Below are 19109 nucleotides of genomic sequence, written 5' to 3'. Positions count from 1 at the left end.
ATAGACTTGGTCAGAGTAGATGTATTTAATCTGACACAAATGAAAACGAGGCCGTGGGTGACAGATGTACAGTACGCCCGATTGTCAAAAGACTGAAAATGTGGTGTTCCACAAACTTTCAATGGACAAACGGCATGGAAAACAGGGCTTGTGAAAATAGAAGGACCTAAGCAGATTGTACTTGTTTTTGTTCACACCAAATGACATATGGCATAAACATAAACTAAAGCAATAAATGAAAAAGCATAAATATATAATATAAAATAAATTTTTTTGAAAGGCTGCATTTATTTGATCAAAATACAGAAAAAACTGTAATATTGCTATAATTAATATTAATATAATTGTGAAATTATAACAATTACAGTTAATTATTGCAATTTATTCCTGTGATGCCAAGCTGAATTTTCAGCATCATTACTCCAGTCTTCAGTCACATGATCCTTCAGAAATCATTCTAATATGCTGATTTGCTGCTCAAGCAACATTTATTATTATAATCAATGTTGTGCTGGTTAAGTTTTATTGTGAATTTTTTGTTGTTGTAACATTTCAAAATGTCTTTACGTTCACTTTTTATCAATACCTCAATGATAAAAAGTGTTAATTGCTTTAAAAAAATCTCATTGACCCCAAACCTTTCAACAGTGGTGTATATATTATCAATGAGGCTTGAAATCCAATATCCAGTTTTTACGAAAAATATTTACATGGTGGTGAATAACAAAAAGACAAAAAAATGGTGTACAAATGTGTACAAATAAAAATGAAAAGAAAATAAGAAAAAAGCAAACGTATAGGGGCGTTTCTGCCGAGGAGGCCAGGGAGGCAGTGCCTCCTCAAAAAACTGGATGAGAAAATAATTATGATGATTAACGAAGCTATTAGTGCTGACAGAATGTCATCAACCAAAAGAGATCAACTATCTCAAATGGTCAGTTTTGCGTTTAGAGCATGAGGAAACATTCTTTGCTGTTTGGACCTTATCAGGGTAGATGTCACATTTATTTTAACATGCATGATAATTGGTTGTACTTGATGTTGCACTGAAAATTACATCATTTCTCACACATTTCTAGTGGACTAAAATGGTGAAAATAAGGGTTTTGTAATTAAGACGTGGTGTAGGACATTAATGCAACATGTTGAAGGAGTTATGCATCTGTCCTTCAGCCTCGTTTTCAGTCAAATGAAACATTGTATTACCCTTTCTAAGACTCTTAGTTACTATAGATTATGGTTCAACCCTGGAAAAGTAGAGGAATAGTGGAATTTCAGAAGTTGATGTTGCACCTGAAATCTTTTAGCGGATACAACTAACGCAACATGGCCAGAGAAAAATAACCAATAATATTTCAGCTTTTTATGATCCAATTAAGTCTCATCCTACATGAATTCAGTTTCCAGTCAAAAACACAATCACATTACGGATGTCAGATGCATTTTGAATGGCACTTCATGTCTCTTACCGTATCCCTGGGTGACATATGGGATGTCCCGCAGGGATGGAGACATGCAGTTGATTTGTCCTTTGTCCAGAACTTCTCCAGGACTTTCTGTTAGCTCCTCAAACACACAAGTCACCCCAACTGAGAGGTTCGGGACGTTAGCTACCTTCACACTCAGCTGAAACGCAAACACACACAATCTCCTGTCAGATATGCAAGAAGATCACATGACAAGCTTAATTAAGATGCGTGAAAACAGCCTTTTGTCGCGGTACTTTTAGCATTAACGGACAAAATGAAAATCCTGTCATCATTTCCTCATACTCATGTCATTTTAAAGCTGTATTACTTTCTTTTTTTTATAAGAAAAACATAAGATAAAGACTGAAGAATATGCTAGCTGATAAATAAATAAAATCTCTGAGCGTCCCCACCCCCCATTTAATTAAATAAATCACCATAAAAACATAATAAAAATCTTCTGAAGCCACACAATAGATTTGTGTTATCTATCTATCTATCTATCTATCTATCTATCTATCTATCTATCTATCTATCTATCTATCTATCTATCTATCTATCTATCTATCTATCTATCTATCATATTGATTTAAATAAACTATATTTTATATTTACTATACAATTACTCATTAATTCAGGTCCATTCATAATACATTAATGCCAATGTTATTCTTATACAGTATTTTTTTTTTATCAAAGAGTTATCGCAATATACTGTAAAAGCAATTCTCATAAAGGACGCCGTTGTGAGTGTCCATGATAAAAATGCATTATGAAGACAGTTACTGCGCTATACTGGAGTGATTTTATGCTTCTGGAGTAGCATATAAAATTCAATCACCTGTGTCGGAGCGGAGGTCACGGACATGTTATCAGGAGTGACAGTGATGTCAACACACTGTTTCAGCTCCGTACTGAAGTGAAGCGGCTCGGTCCACTTCTCACAGGCTTCCTTTCTGGAGCACCTGGAAACAAACAAACAAAAACAAACGGATGAGTAAACCGAAACATCCCGGCCCGTACAATAGCCTGCAGTTGGCGGCGCTCGCTTGATAAGAGGCGTTTGCAGAGAGCAGCGGCCCGTCTCGTTCAAGCTTCAGTGAGCATGATTTTCCTTTTCCCTGTCCACTCAGACCAATGCATGTCAAATATCCACAGATACCCACAGTCCCAAAAAATGGATCAACACTACAAAATGATTTTGATGCTGCTGATATGCAGCAAAACACAAATGTGTGGATTTGTATCTGTGTGGCTATGTGGTCAGGGCTGCTGTTCATTGTTTACACATGATAGTGACAAAAACATGGAGTAAGGAAATAAACAATTCAGTAAACTTAGTTTGCGGTTGCAAAGCAATCTCGCAACATTATACAACATTATAGAATGAAAACAGCTGCATTAATATAGAATTTAATCAGCTTTGAATGTTGCTCATCCAATCAAAATTGAGAGTCAGAACCATACTTTTTACCTATACAATAATTAGTTTTAAACAATCTGATCTTTTAGTTTCCAAATAGAAATAAAACAAAATTTGAAAGCAAAATAGTTTCTACAATATGAAATTACAGTAACACTTTACATCAAGGTTCAATTCATTAATATTAGCAGATGCATTAGATATCAAAATAACAAATGAACAATATTTTGTAACACTTTACAATACGGTTCCATTAGTTTATGCATTAACTATGATTAACTAACAAGCAAATAATTTGTTACAGTGTTTATTAATCTTTGTTAATGTTAGTTAATGAACTGTTCGTTGTTAGTTCATGTCAGCTCAGGTCTATTAAATAATTTGAACAGGTACAACTTTTAATACATTGTAATAATCTAATAGTAAATGCAGAAATTAACATAAACTGAGTTTAAAAAAAATGCTTTAGAATTATTTTTCATTGTTAGGGTTAGCAGTTAAAAAATATTAACAAATGTAACCTTATTGTAAAGTGCTACCCAATATTTTTTAAAAAAAATATTAATATAGGTTAATGCTAATCTCTATTTATTACTTCATAGTTATATTTAAATTATTAATACATTATACATATTAAATGCATACGTAAAACATAATTATAGTTAATTTATTAATACATTTGTAAGATTATATCAACGTATTATGAACAAATGAATTAATGAACAATGGTAAATAAATAAATAAATAATATATAATATGTTAATAATACAATAAATATTCTATATAAATATTAAATGTAACTTTACACACACACACACACACACACACACACACACACACACACACACACACACACACACACACACACACACACACACACACACACACACACACACACACACACACACACACACACACACACAGTATATGTATATACAGTATATATACCCATTAATTTGTTTGTTTATGATACATTAACATGATTGAAAGTGTATTAGAAAATTATATAAATTAACATTAAACTAGATTAATAAATGTACAAAATGATGTTCATTGCAAGTTAATTATACCAAATGCATTTGAATCCATATCCATTACCAATACATGTGAATGGAGAAGCTCTACTAAGAACAAATGAGTTCACCTATCTTGGGAGTACTGTAAGATATGATGGGGTGCACACATTGACATTAAAAACAGAATCAACAAACCCAGAAAGGCATTCAGAATGCTAAACAACATATGGAAGTCTCAGCAGTGTAGAAGCAAGACAAAAGTCAAATTATATCAGAGCTGCGTCCTATCCACCCTACTGTATGGCGCAGAATGCTGGAGAATGACAACAAGTGACATATGCCAACTCTCAGTCTTCCACACAAGGAGTCTGAGAAGAATCTGTCAGATTTTTTGGCCAAGCAAGATATCAAATGAGGATCTATTAACAAATGTCAACAAGACAGCATGGATAGCATCGTAACAAAGCGGCGCTGGAACTGGATTGGGCATGTTTTGAGAGGGAACAAGACAGCATCCCAAGAGTAGCCCTTCATTGGACACCCGAAGGTAGAAGAAAGAGAGGACGACCCAAGATCACCTGGCGTCGATCAGTAGAGGAAGAAATGAAATCTATGAACCTGACATGGGGAGATGTCCGGGAAATAGCCCAGAATCGATCAGAGTGGAGGACCTTCGTTGCAGCTCTACATGCCAGAGGCATAATGGGCAGTAAGTAAGTCATTTGAATAATAATGATTTGAACCTTAATGGTAAGTGTAACCAAAACTACTCTTACAGTGATATAAGATTTTGGTAATTTTTTTCGAACCCTGAAAAGTGTAGGGGACACATTACGAGTATTGATTATCTCCTAAAAGCGAAAGAGACAAGCACAGTAATTTGTAAGCGTATCAGAGACAGTTCCAGCGACTGCTATGCCTCTGGTGCACACACTCTTCCTATACACTCTCTTTTTTTTTTTTGCCGCCGAGCGTCCGTGGGAGTGAGCTGGCCTGGTTTCCTCATAAGTACATCTGCAGGGAAGCTGCCAGATATTGAAACATTCATAAAACTGGCATGTTCGTTAGACGTGTTAAGTGGAGTTAAAAGTCGCCTGTGCTTGTGTTAAACCGCAAAGAGTTATGCTAATGTACACAAAGTCTCGTCATAACCCGAGCCAGATCATCTATTATAACAATGTTTGCGCCACCATTCGTGACACGGCGCATTAAAATATGTGATCCTCACCGAAAACCAAGTCATATTTTAGCGACTTCAGCCCTAAATGTGGCTATTGTTGATTACTGTTATATGTCAGCAGCGACAAGTACAGTATAAACTGATGATGCATAACGAGGCTCAGTAAATTAAATGCGCTTTAATTTTGAGGCTGCTCCAGAGAGACTCTAATGAAAACGGCACACGGAGGAGAGATAGAGAACAAGCCTGTAAAAGCTCAGCCGCCCGGATTGCATCAAACACCTCAAAACAAGACACGTGGAGGGGGGAAGCTAAATATTTGCCAAAAGCCCAGGTATCTAATTCATCACGATGTCTAAGATGGCATTATTTTCCATCAGCAACATCAAAAAGCCGCATTTTTACCTCCAGCGCGCCTGTCTGTCTGGGAAATGAAGCAAGCGCAGTCGATACTGACAAAGCCATTATTCACCAGCAATGCACACAGCAGTAATGATTTGTTTTCCCTTAATTATGCCCATATGTCTAAGGAAAGTAAAAAGGAATGGGAGCAGTCTTAATTAAAGAGATAGAAAAGGATATCTCTCGGTACATGCACCTTAAAGGCCTTCCTGCCCCTTTTTGCTTTCCTACGCTCGTGAAATGAGTTTTTGTCCAATTAAACTGCACTTGTCTTCTTGGTGAACTGGAACTAATGTGATTTATGATACATCGACACCTTTTCCAGGTAGGGTGGTCCTAAGGTGGTTCCAGGAACACAAATACCCAGGTGACAACAAAACATCGATCCGTCGTCACGAGACATCTGGAATGTTTCCTTAAAAACCGTATCGATCCCTCTCAGCATGGATGCAGCATGTACAGCAAGCGGAATCTGCGACAGGAACTCAACGAAGGCTGTAAATCGCCCCTGACAGGAAGCATACAGTGAAACAATGCTCGATGTAAGCAAGCATTCGTTTAGTGGACACTTTTGTTTGATGTGACTTAGGGGACACGTTACAGGGACAAAAGTGTTTTTGCTCAAGCCCATACTCGGGATTGAACCGGAAACCTTGAAATGAAAATGAAATGAAATTTAATTAAATAATACCTTAGGAAGGTTATTCCTAGCCAAGGAATAGATCACCCAAAAATGTATATTGTTATCATTTAATAAGGCTCAGGTTGCTCCAACCTTGTATGATTTCTTTTTATCAAATTTCAAATTTTTATTTTATATACATTTGTTCATTTTGCATCAATCTCTTGCATAATAAATACATGGTCCATTTGACGTTTTTCACTTAAAATTGCATTTGCACATAACAATATTTAAACTAGTAAATGTGGAACCCAATGAATTTTGATATCATTGACATCAAACAGAGTTTGAATATGTGCATGCAGGAATGACATTACACATGATTTCATTTTCGTTTGACTTAAAATGCACATACATTTTAATAATTACTATTGCATAAATACTTATTTGAATTTACTAACACAAAATAAGATATTACAATGTAAATATATCTCCGGGCTGCTCTTTTCCTTACAATGATAGCACGGAAAAAAATCAAAAAAAAAAAAAAGCACTATAAAATTTGTCAATATGACCTCAAATCTTCTGAAGTCATATAAGAGCTCTGTTGTTTTTCACTGAAAATCTAATTTGCACATGCACATATTTAAACTAGAGGGCATGTGGCATTTGCCGTCATTGACGTCAACCCTGGTGTAATGCATCCTGACACACCACATCTGAATATGTGTACGCATGTTTGACATTTCACATTCATTCATTTAGCAAACATATTCAACGTGATTCACAGGATTCATTTTGCAACAAGTAAATGCAAATTAAGAGCTATTGAGATCTATGCCTGGTTGCATAAACTTCTTAGACAAGTCTTAAAAGTATCTTTTTTTCTTCAAGATTGGTCCTAACTTTAAGGCAGTTACATCAGAAGGTAGAGCAGTCTAATTTGAATCGGAAAAGGAACTCTTATTACCTCTTCCAAACTAGTTCTTAAGACAAAGTCTTAACATAGTGGCTAAGTTTATGCAACTTGCCCCTGGTCTGTTAATCACACAACGCTATTATTTTACTTCAAAATACTTGGAATATATTCTGTGAGTCATACGGGCTACTTTAATAGAGCTTTTAAAATGCTTTTTTGTCCTTTATGGAAAACAGCTTCAAAATACCTGGTACTTCCGCAGAAGAGAGAAAATGATATGGGTTTGCAATGACATGAGGGAGAGTATTTTTGGTTGAACTGAGACTTTAACCTTCCAAGCTCCCTTCATTTCCCTCATCTCTCCATCTGAGCTAGTTTGAGAAGTGATAGTGCAACTGATTCCATTTGAACCGACTCATTTCCCCCCAGCTGAGATCTCCACTCTCCGAGTACCAGCTTAGCTATTCCAATTTTCTAAAAAATCTAGTACGCTTCCATATTCGGTGTCCTTCTTATGATGATAATTCCAGGATGTTTTCCACTGGTCTCCCATCATTCCAGTTCAAGTAATATTGCTTTATTATCTCTAAGGTCACACTGAACCCTCTGTAAATGAAGAACTAGGGCAGAAACAAGGATGAAATCCTTGAAAACTCCAGGGGCCTTTCATGATGGAGAACTCCGATAGCAACGCTCTACGATGACTGGGTGGACAGGTTGTTAAGATCGAGTGAGGGGTGAAAGACAGTGTGAGGAAAAATCAATTAAATGCATTAATTGATATACGTAAAGGACTAAGTGCTTGGAGAGTCTGGGTCAATTGTCTCTTTGACTTTGATTAGTTAGAGGAACAATAGGAGACCCGTCCACCTGTTTGAGTGAGGGCTTATTGACAAGACAACAGTTTTTCTGGGAGCCTTTCGGGAAGTCTATCTGGTACACGACCTTTACGGTTTGCAGACATTAGTCATCAGCGATTTAAACAATTTTTTTCTTTCACTTGACTTTCCCCACTTGGGTTCAATATTTCAGAAGCATGCTGGACTAAAGCAGAAGCACAGACTGAAGTGACGTCACTTTCTACAGTACAAACATCTGATAAATAACCTAATAAAAATGGAATCATACTGTACATTGTAAATAATGTTGTAAAATTTTAAACGCTTGCAGATGAATAAAAAAATTGAAAATAAAATTGAAATTAAAATGTACATATTAGATAAGTGTTTTGAACATATAATAGACAAGTACTTTAATAAAATGAACATATGCAATATTAGAATGTATAAAAACGTTTTAAATGTCACTACATGACATTTCCTGACTCACTCCTCCAAAACAGCCTTTAGTGGCTCAATAATATTCAGATCTGGTGACTGTGCAGGCCACGGGAGATGTTCAACTTCACTTTCATGTTTATAATACCATTCTGTCACCAGTCTTACTGTGTGTATTGGTGCATTATCATGCTGATACACGGCACCAGCTTCAGGGTACAATGTTTGAACCATTGGGTGCACATGGTCCTCCAGAATGGTTCGGTAGTCTTTGGCAGTGACGCCCATCAAGCACAGTCGGGAATGCCATGATATTGCAGCCAAAACAGTCACCGATCCACTCTGTGCTCCACTCTGGGCAGCAACAGTCCAGATGTTACGCCTCTTTGGGGCTTCTCCGCACCATAACTCCCACAGATGTGATACGACAGTGAAAGTGGACTCATCAGAGAAAACATGTTTCACATTGTCCACAGCCCATGATTTGCACTGTTGGCACCAATAAAACCGGCATTTGGCATTGGCAGAGTGACTAAAGGTTTGGCTATGGCAGCCCTAACATTGGTATTGACTCTTGGTATTGAGCTCCTGATGAACAGTTTAGGGGGAAACAGGAAAGTTGAGGTGCGCATTTAATAGTGTGCTTTCTGGATACATTCCGGGTTAGTACCTACCTGGACATCCCTTTCAGCTTCCTCTTGCGTCAACAGTTACTCCTGTTGGATGTGGTTCGTCCTACGTGGTGGTATGCCAACATTACCATGGATACTACAGCTCCTGATACACCACAAAGACTTGCTTTCCTGGTCACAGATGAGCCAGCGAGATGCGCACCAACAATTTGTCCTCTTTTAAACTCTGATATGACTCCCATTATGTTGTGTAGACAGCAATATGTTATGTACAGCTGTGCTATTGCTCTGCTAAATCAACTTTCACACTCTGCTCTTATTGATGGAAAGTAAAATCAGTGAATTTTGATTGAAGATTGAAGCCACGCATATATAGACGTGAAACCTCTAACACTATATTGGCCAGTGTTTCCGTTTCATTTTCCAAACCTTGTGCTGTATATGTATACATGCGTTTGTGTTGAAACATTTGAAAAAACATCTTAAAACCACCGGATTCACATACGGGTGTTGGATGTTGCAAGGCAGAAGATGCTCAAAAACATGTTCCAGATGAATGGATGTCTTAATGACATCTGTGTGCTATCAGGCTAGAAGCATCCAGTCCTCGACTACAATTAGCACAAGTTTCAAGTAGTGTGCTAGCTGTTAATACACCTAGAGCCGTCAGTGAGGTGAACCAGTAAATGTGCAATCATAAAAAGGCCGAACCATGAATAGAACATTAATGAACACTGAGAGACAGTGTTGAGAGCCGCTAACAGCGTCTACGGAGACCTGTGTGCTCTTAACAAACATAGCAACCCAACTAAACCAATGACGGATCCATCACATCAGACGAGCGAATGCGACTAGCCTGAGCGTACAATAATAGGCCTGCTGAAGCTTTTAACCACAGTCCTTTCAACCCGACACGGTACTACTAATTTTCCAGAATCTACAAGAGCCCCTCCGCAGGAACAGTATTACAATACAAACTCCACCAAATGGGGCTGATTTGAATTACACTGCAAATCCATCTTCCAGCTTCCCCTCGTTGCCATGGACACAAACCATTTCCAGAGGTACACTTTGGTGTTTTTATCCCCCATGCCCCCTTCTTCCACTCTCTCCCTTTGGCTCGGCCATGTCGGTGGCTAGAGGCTAAAGAGCTCTTGGGGAATTGAATAGAAAGCCAAGACAACAACGAGAAGAATAAGATGCAGGTCAGAGCCGCCCCCCTCCCCTCCCGAGCCAAAAAACGAGTATGCATTTGGCAGTGGCTGTTCGTGAAAGCCATCACTCATGGCAACGGTGCGTGGCGCGTTTCCCTGAGGAGCACTGCTACTGGCAAACAAAACGAGGAATACGCGATGAAAGGCCTCAGAAACATGGGGTTACATATGTGTGTGTAACAAAACTGGGCCAGACGCCTTTATAAGCTGTTCGAACTGCCGATGAACCCTGAAATATCAGATAAACTAACTAATTATCTATCTATCTATCTATCTATCTATCTATCTATCTATCTATCTATCTATCTATCTATCAACAGTATATATCCTTGTTTTTAATAATAATACATTTAAAAAATATATTTATATATAAACACACACACACACACACACACACACAGAGAAATTGAGATACGTGCACATGTCCAAATATTAATTATATGGAGAAGGGTACTGTCTTGTCAACAAAAGAACATAATAACCAGTGAACAAAACCACAGGGTGTGCCAGTCATTATTCGGCATTATGTGTGCTGATAAAAGACGATAGATCCACAGGACACCCACTACAAAGGCTATCTGGATTTGCGAAACTGAAATAAACGAACACAAAAGGTTAAGAGCAATTGTTCCAGTAATTATAAATCGTGTTATGGTGAGATGGGAGGGATGGGCGTCATTTTTTTGAAGGCTCTTCGTGTTGGCTGTCATTGACGCGAGAGAAAGACAATGAAACTGATGTGAATGAAAGAATGGGATAGAAAACATTTCTTCTCCAAATTTCCAAACTAACAACAATATATAGTTCAAACCAGATATTGTCAACAAGCTGCACAATTTGAGGTATTATTCATTTCCATAACTCTGAGTATGAGCTGCAGTAATCGTTCTAGAATAATAATATACGCCAAGGGGTTTAAAAATGAACCATGACTCGTGACACTCGCTCAAAGATCACCTCTCTGCTTTCCGAACCGCTGGAGAGGAAGAGCGCACATCAAAATCAGAGAATAAAGAAAAACATGAACAACTCTAAGACAACCCACAGGCGCACACACATATACACGAGGACCAGTGCATTATGGGATTATCTGTTCTTCTCACTTTCCTCCTATAAAACAGTGATGTAAAACCATATGTCTGTCTAACCTCATCCATCTGTACACTGACACCAGATCCAATTTCATTCTTCTCAACAGAGTTTCAACCTGATAAAACTGCCTGTAATTGGACATTACAAAGTGAGAAAAATTTAATCAAAATATCTGTGTGCAACTGAAGCAATTTGAGAGAAAAGTTTTAGAGTTTATAGAATTGAATCAAAGGTTCTCACATGTACATTCCTCTATTCAGCGACATTGCAGGACTGTTATTGAATTTACAGGTGCTGCTGATGCTTTTGATTCACTGAAAAGAATTGGCACAAAGTCATTCATTCTGATTCCTGAACAACTGACTCGCCATGTTTAGTGATGATGATATAAACAAACTGCTGACATAATATTGTTTAATATAGATTGGGCCAATTATTGAATTAATTTTTAATACTTATGGATTGTTCAAATCTCTAACCTTAAGTATTAAACCTAATCTATGATAGCTCAAATTGTGCAGTTTGTTAAGGTGGTGAGTTTAAAGGGGCAGGCACCATCCCTTTCTTCAGAAAATGTACAAATTTAGCTGACTGAATATTACCAATACACAATCTGTTCCAATTCTGGTACCAAAAAGCCATAATAATTACCTTAAGAATTTAATGAAATAAAGCAATGATTTTAATAATCAACAAAGCACTCCGGTGTCTTAGATCTTAAAGATAGCTAAATTATTTTTGATAGAAACCTTGTTTGTATGACCCTCCATTTCTGTACTTCTAATTATCCTGCGAATGCAGCAGTTCACAATTTAATTTTACATTTAATTTTATATTTAACAATATTATTACAACATTATTTACCTGCCATCTCTGTAAAGCTGCTTTGAAACAATCTGTATTGTAAAAAGCGCTGTATAAATAAAGTTGATTAGACTTGACAATCCATTTATGAGTTATACGTCATTGTTTTATTTTATTATGCTAAAACCGGAACTCATAGAATGTCACTTAAAAAAAAAAAAAATGTAACCAGTGGAAGTTAAACAATCACCATGCAACCTGAGTTAATGTACTGCAACACTCCAAGCTGTACTTTAATAAAACAGACTCGACAGCCCTGAGTGGCAGCAACACTCGTGTGCCGGCGAGTCTCAAGGTCGCCTTTTCACTGTCAAAGCAAAGAGTTTCCTTCGAGCCTGCAAAGTCGCACCAGTCTGAGACCCAGAAAGCGTGTGACCTGACAATGTATTGTCAGACTTCTATGTATCATATCTTTTAATTCACACATCTGCCATCAAAGCATGAATACAGAGTGGCCGGGCAGGTGACGAGCTGGCGGAGGTCAAAGGTCAGGCTCTATGGCGCTCAGAAACAGAGTTTGTGCGCGACGAACACGTCGGCCATTAAATCCGCCGCTTTGCTTGATTTGCTGCTAATTGCACTGCGCAGCGACTGTCACAAGGTCATGTAAAGTCTGGGTATATGCCATTAATATGCAAACAAATGTCATTTTCCAATGGGTGCAGTAAAGGCTTGCACTAATTATTCCATCAATCCCAGATTTACATCTTAATTAAAGATTTTTATCTCAGTGAAGGTATGGCGACGGTGGAAAATAGAACGAATGAGAGTTTTTTTTTTTTTCCTGACGCGTTAAACTCGACAATGGTCTAGGAAGGCAGAACAAAGCGCTTTATCACCTCTGGATAACTTTATCTGCGTCTACAGCCGCTGTCAAAAGCACGGAAATGCTACAACTGCTGACTCTGGATCCGATTTTTGTAACCGAATGCAGTAACTGATGAAGGTTGGGTTCCTTGCCACTGTTGCCTTTAGCTTAGATGGGGTTTAAAAGACACACAAGGGCTTTTCAAAACTGAAATAGTCGACCCTGGGTCTTTGTAAGCCCCTGGTAAACAACAATTAATGGAAATTCAAAGCAAAAACAGAAGATCAGAGACACAATTCTACAGATGGCTGCCTGTCTATAAAGGCAAGGTCTAGGTCTAAAAAGGTAAGGAGGAAACAGTTTCTTCCAAAAAGAGAGTCTTCAGCACTAATTCTGTTATTAACTCAGGTTTAAGTGCAGTGTGAAAAGAGCTATAATATTCAGTAATTATCGATTTGACAGCACTGACACTATGAGATGAGAACAAAAGTTGAACTGAATTTAGCTGGATCGATTTTGTTTCATAATTGATGAATTTTGCAACATAGTTATTGAACTGAATCTGCACTGAACTGACTTCAGCTGAATTACTTATTGTCTTCTGTAGAGCTGCTTTTAGCTAAAATGAACTCGTTTCATAATTAATGGATTTTAGACAGTTATTGAACTGAACTGAATCAACAGTGAAATGACTTGAGCAGAACAAGGACGTTATTGTCTTCTGTAGAGCTTGGATTTGTCTCATTCTAATGAAGTTTGCATCACTGATTCAGCTATTTTCCTGTTTATCACTCACAATCTGCTTTGAAACAATCTGTTTTGTATAAAGCGCTAAGGAATAAAGTTGTCTTGACTTGACTCTCGCTGTACAGATTTCACAGATGAAAAGAAAATGTTTTTGGTTTCTGTCGAATCTTCCAACGACAACCCGTACCCTGAGGCCTCAACGCCCCCATGGCGCGATCTCGACCTGTCCGCGCACACACACTTATGTCAAAATCTTTCCCTTCTCTTTCCAACAAACACTCCATAAATTAAAGAGCATGTTCACCGATCACACATGCTCTTTCTCCCCTGGCTCTGACTGAATGCAGCACACTCTATGACGTGAGTTCAGCAGAAAGCCCTGATGACAGCAGATAGGAGGTAAGCCAGCAATAGCCAGACACTTCCTGACGGCAGTAACCGGCCCCCATGACCAGCTGCTGCCTGGGGATCAACCGGAGGTAAAACACAGAAATGACGGGAGGGAAAAAAAAGACTAGCGAACATGCGGGAAGGCCCGTCACCTGCCAAGTCCTGCATGAGGTAGTTGAAATGGCAGCCACCAGCGACACTGCGCTGTGATTGGCTGGCTGGGCTCCAGAATTCCCTGAGGTGTCCTAAAGAGTTCATAAGCGAATCCCGAGCGGAAGGTGATGGAGTACAGACATGTTTGTAATGAACGAATAATGACTGTGAAAATCTTTTAATGCTGTAATTTACTTAAAAAACGCACAATTATAAAATGTATAGGTGTGATGCACGATCTGATTGAATGAGCAATGTTTGAAGCTGCTAAAATATCACTACAATTATGGTTTTTAGTCTGTTAGTTTTAAGGAAATTACTACTTTTATTCATTTAAAATGTTACAAAAGATTTCTATTTCAAATAATGTTCTTCAAAAAAAAAAAAGATTCACTTTTTTCCACCAAAAATATTAAGCAGCACAAATGTTTTCAACATTGATAAAAAACTATTCATTGAGCAGAAATCTATTGATTGATGTGACTGAAGACTGGAGTAATGACGCCGATTCAGAATTCAGCTTTGCATCACAGGAATAAATTACATTTTAAATTATAATCAAATAGAAAACAGTTATTTTTAAACTGTAATAATATTTTCACAATGTTACTGTTTTCTTATTCATTTTTTTACATTCAGGCTTTTCAAGCATAAAAGACTTCTTTCAAAAACATAGAAAAATCTTGCTGACCCTAAACTTGCATTAAACTATACAGTGTTTTTCTTCTAGGAAAATGAACTCCACTATATTGATTATCATCCAATCAAATGTCAGTCCACAGACAACCGACCAACCAAACAGCAGGAAATCATAGTTCACTGTGGTGGTGACAAAACTAAAAGCCTGCTGGCTAATAAAAGGAAAACACACTTCATTATATCAACCCCCAAACTTTCTGTTTCAAGAGGAACTATATCAACACCGGACAGAAAACTGCGCATCATGCGAATCCACAATCTCTAATTACATTTGTTACAGTATTTATTCATCTTTGTTAACATTAGTTAATAATAATACACATGTTCATTGTTTGTTTGTGTTAGTTCACAGTGCATTAATTAATGTTAACAAATTAACTTTTGATTTAAATAATGCATTAGTAATTGTTGAAATTAACATTAACTAAGGTTAATAAATGCTGTGCCTGATTTACCCCTCCCAACATTCGGAGAAAAAAAACGCGTCCAGGGCATCAGTCTGTTCCGAAGCTCAGCCCAGATTATCTGGTAACGCGAGGTGTTAAATCTTAAACCTCTTGATCTGCTCACGGACACATCGGGGCCGCCGCGAAAATATCAAACATGTTAGATATTTAGGATTTTAAATGGGGATGATTACGACTATGATTACATCAGTACTTCCACAATAGCCAATGAGAGACAAAGTCTACAAGGAGATTAAAGTGACGGAACTTTTGAAATGGCGACCACGAAACAACAATCAGCCGTACAGGTCCGGTGGACAACAGAGATGGAGGATTGGCCGGTCGAAATGTGGCAACAACAGGACTGCCTTTATAATGTCTCCTCATATAATGTCTACAGCAAGTCTCCGCGACACAGTATCCATTTCGTTTACATCTGCTTGTTTGAGATTTGAAAGAAGAAAATATGTGAAGATTCTCTTTATATGTGTGATACAACCAGGTTTAAAAAACTCCTTTAGTCTGAGCCCGGCTTAAGTCCATGTTAACTAATGAAACCTTATTGTAAAGCGTTACCGAAATGTCTCTTAAAAGGGGTGGTAAAATGCCCTTTTCACAAGATGTAAATTAAATCTCTGATGTCCCCAGAGTCTGTGTGTGAAGTTTTAGCGCAAAATACCCCACAGATATTTTTATATAGGATGTTAACCCTCTGAGGTCTAAGGGTTTTTGGGGTCCTTGAGGTGTTCTGACATGCTCTGACATTTGTGCTTTTTTCAGTTATTTATAAACATGTTAATGGCAAAGGTGTAAATTCACTCTATATAGCACAAACGGGGCTACCGTAATATGTGAGCAACATGTATGTATATGTTTGTATTTTTTAGAGAATAATGTTTATGCGTGGTTATTGAAAAAACTAAAACTTAAAGTGTCTGAAATAAGGCCACAAAACACGTACTAAATATGTGTCCACAAGACTTTTGACTAATGAGTGTTGTTGCCTAGAATTTTTGTCTAGAATTTTTGCTTCAAAATGATCTGAAATCATCCTGATTTCATTAGATCATCCTGCCTAATCATTACACAAAACAATACATTGATTTAAATTTTATAAGACAACTTTTGTTTGGAAAGGCAATATGCGTGGAGGCGTGTTCACACCTGAGAAGACAAAGGCCGGATAATGTGCCACATACATAATGAGCTGCATATTAATTAGCCCTTTCACACAGGTGTGTCACAGGATCCCAAAGAATGCAAGGACAAAAGAAATTATCTATATATACATATTTTACAATTAGAAATTGTAACCAATTACAAATAGGTTACAATTACAACAACAATTACAATTTTAACAATATTTCAAGTGTTTGAATGGCTTGCCTTAGATCATTTGCGTTTGAATACCGCGCGCTCTCCGTGGGCGTGGCACGTTAACGCGTAATCAGGTATAATGAGCTGGAAAGAAAAAGACTGACATCTCTCTCTTTACATACAGATTACATCAACTGAGAATATTTGTTTTTTTATATCAATTAATTCATTTAAAAGAAGAGACTTCAAGCTTCATTATGGAAAAAAACTCGTGCCTGTATGACAAGTATTCGCGGAATTACAGTCAATTTTCGGACGCGTTTCAGAATGGACTTATCTGACAAAGAGAAGTCAGAATGGCATCATGTTTGTTTTTCTTTATTGGCGAAAAGCACGACACTGTTTTTATTGTGAGTATCCACAAAACAAATAGACACTAATCAGGATCTAATGATGTACAACACTTAATATGAATGATCAAAATCAACAGAGTATTTTGAGTTTCTTTTGCACTGATAAGAAAAAAAACGAGACTATCGAGGGTTAAAGTTGTCACTTTTTGAGGGTTAGCAAAAACGCACCGTTTTGTGCCTGCCCTTTAAATGCAAATGAGCTGCCTCAGAGGGTGGGGTTTCAAGAGCTCTTGTGTGTTAGCAGCTGCGATTACCTCACGCAGACACACTAAAATGACAGAAACTGTTCTTCCTTTAATGTTAAAACAGAGTCAGACAAAGATGGAGAGACTCAAGAAGAAGTGACAACATGTAGAATGCAACAGGACGTATCTGAATGGTTAGTTGATGAATGTTGCTGATGTGGAGTTAACTATCTTCAATTAGCATATTCTGTCATGATAATCTATACATCGCTCGTATAGGAACAGCTGTGAGATGCACACAGAGTGACTTTTTAATGTATGTGAAAAGAAGGATGCTAAAGTTTGAGCTGACTCTCAAATGTACTCTTATACAACAAGTTTTCCTCTTCTCAACATGGACTGCGTGTCCCGGGGGCGGGGTTTATGTACATTTTAGGGTTGCTGATGTCACTAACCCGGGAGGAATGTCGTGTAGTCTCTACCAGCCGTTTGTTGTAGTCCTTTTCTTTGAAAGCAAATATCTCCCTTTGCTTTGAGCTTTAAGCATTGTAACTTTGCAGATGTTGTTTATGCTCAAACAGCACCATTTCACACTAGCTAAAGTTAGAAAAGTGAAATCTTGTTTTACCAGCCCTTTAAACATCAAGTAATGCTATACGTATTTTTGATTTATCAAGACACCCATATCAAGCATATTTGAGTGCACAGATGAACTGTTGTAGTCTATGTACTGTAACAGGAATGACAATGACTTACTTGTTATGTAGGACACACCAGCCACAGTGAGGGTCTCCTGAGCCCAGACACGTCTTACAGCTGCTGTACTGAGAACAGCTCTCCACCGGCAGACGACTCACCTGTAACACACCAGAAACATCACACACACATTACCATAACACTCATCACAGACGCAAATCACTGCAACTCACTGACGTGGAAACTTCCAAATCTTGTATTTTTGGGAATAGAGTGCATAAAATACCTAATTTCAGAAAGATATCACTGAAATGTGTGATATTAATAATAAATAATTACATATTTTTAATAAGAGTTATTTATTATATTTTTTAATAGTTCATAAGATGTCAATTTGGGACCAAAGGTTTTAAATGACAAAGAGAACTGGAACATTAAATCAAACTCAATCTATGATTTCATGGTGCTTGATGCATTCATATTTCTACTAATTTTTGGGACATAATCTATATATTTTAGAATGCATAAAATATCTAATACCAGACATATATCACTGAGATAAGTGATGTTTAATCAATAATGAAGGCTCTTTATTCATTTTCTAAATAGTTCATAAGATGTCAATTTGGGACAGACAACATTAAATAACAAAAGAGAACTGGAAAATTAAATCAATTTCTTATTTACATCAATATATACAATAATAATAATTCACATTTTAATACATAAAACAAATATATTAAAATGAAACATTTCATACATGCATACATACACAGATCGTATTGCCCTAAATTGATGCCTTAACTATGATTTTACTGTGCCTGGTGCTGCCATATATCTATTTAACAGCCAACCAATCAGGTTTAGCGGTCTGTGTCATGTGACCCATGCCCTGGCATTGGCTATAACCCCCACAGGCCAAATCTGAGCCTTCTGCAGCCCTAGAACACAGTAGTTACAGCAGTTCTCAACACACGCCTTCATTCAAACCTCTCGTCATTCATCTGAGCCACACACACACACACACACTAGTTCAGCTGTTTGTAAACATTCAGGCTTTTCCTTACAGAACAGCACAACGTAAGGGGGAATCCAGCCGAACGGCAGAGCATCAGCACTGTCAACTCATGCAGAGGAAAGAAAAT

At 37.5% G+C, this 19109-nt stretch overlaps 1 protein-coding gene across 2 annotated transcripts in view; it reads right to left on the bottom strand.

Moving 5' to 3' along the window:
* plxna3 (plexin A3) overlaps nt 1-19109 on the bottom strand; it is a 172510-nt gene that overhangs the window by 76284 nt on the left and 77117 nt on the right. For both annotated transcript variants that reach the window (XM_077223064.1, XM_077223065.1), the window contains exons 5-7: nt 18025-18125; nt 2311-2434; nt 1470-1626 (exon numbers count right to left, since the gene is read on the bottom strand). In XM_077223064.1, coding sequence (XP_077079179.1) covers nt 1470-1626; nt 2311-2434; nt 18025-18125 — 382 coding nt within the window. The remainder of the gene's footprint in view (nt 1-1469; nt 1627-2310; nt 2435-18024; nt 18126-19109) is intronic.

Source organism: Siphateles boraxobius, unplaced genomic scaffold (assembly GCF_051911475.1).
Source record: "Siphateles boraxobius isolate OS27281-9 unplaced genomic scaffold, OSU_SipBor_1 9, whole genome shotgun sequence".
NCBI classification, from domain to species: Eukaryota; Metazoa; Chordata; class Actinopteri; order Cypriniformes; family Leuciscidae; genus Siphateles; species Siphateles boraxobius.
This window is presented reverse-complemented; position numbering and strand designations above follow the sequence as displayed.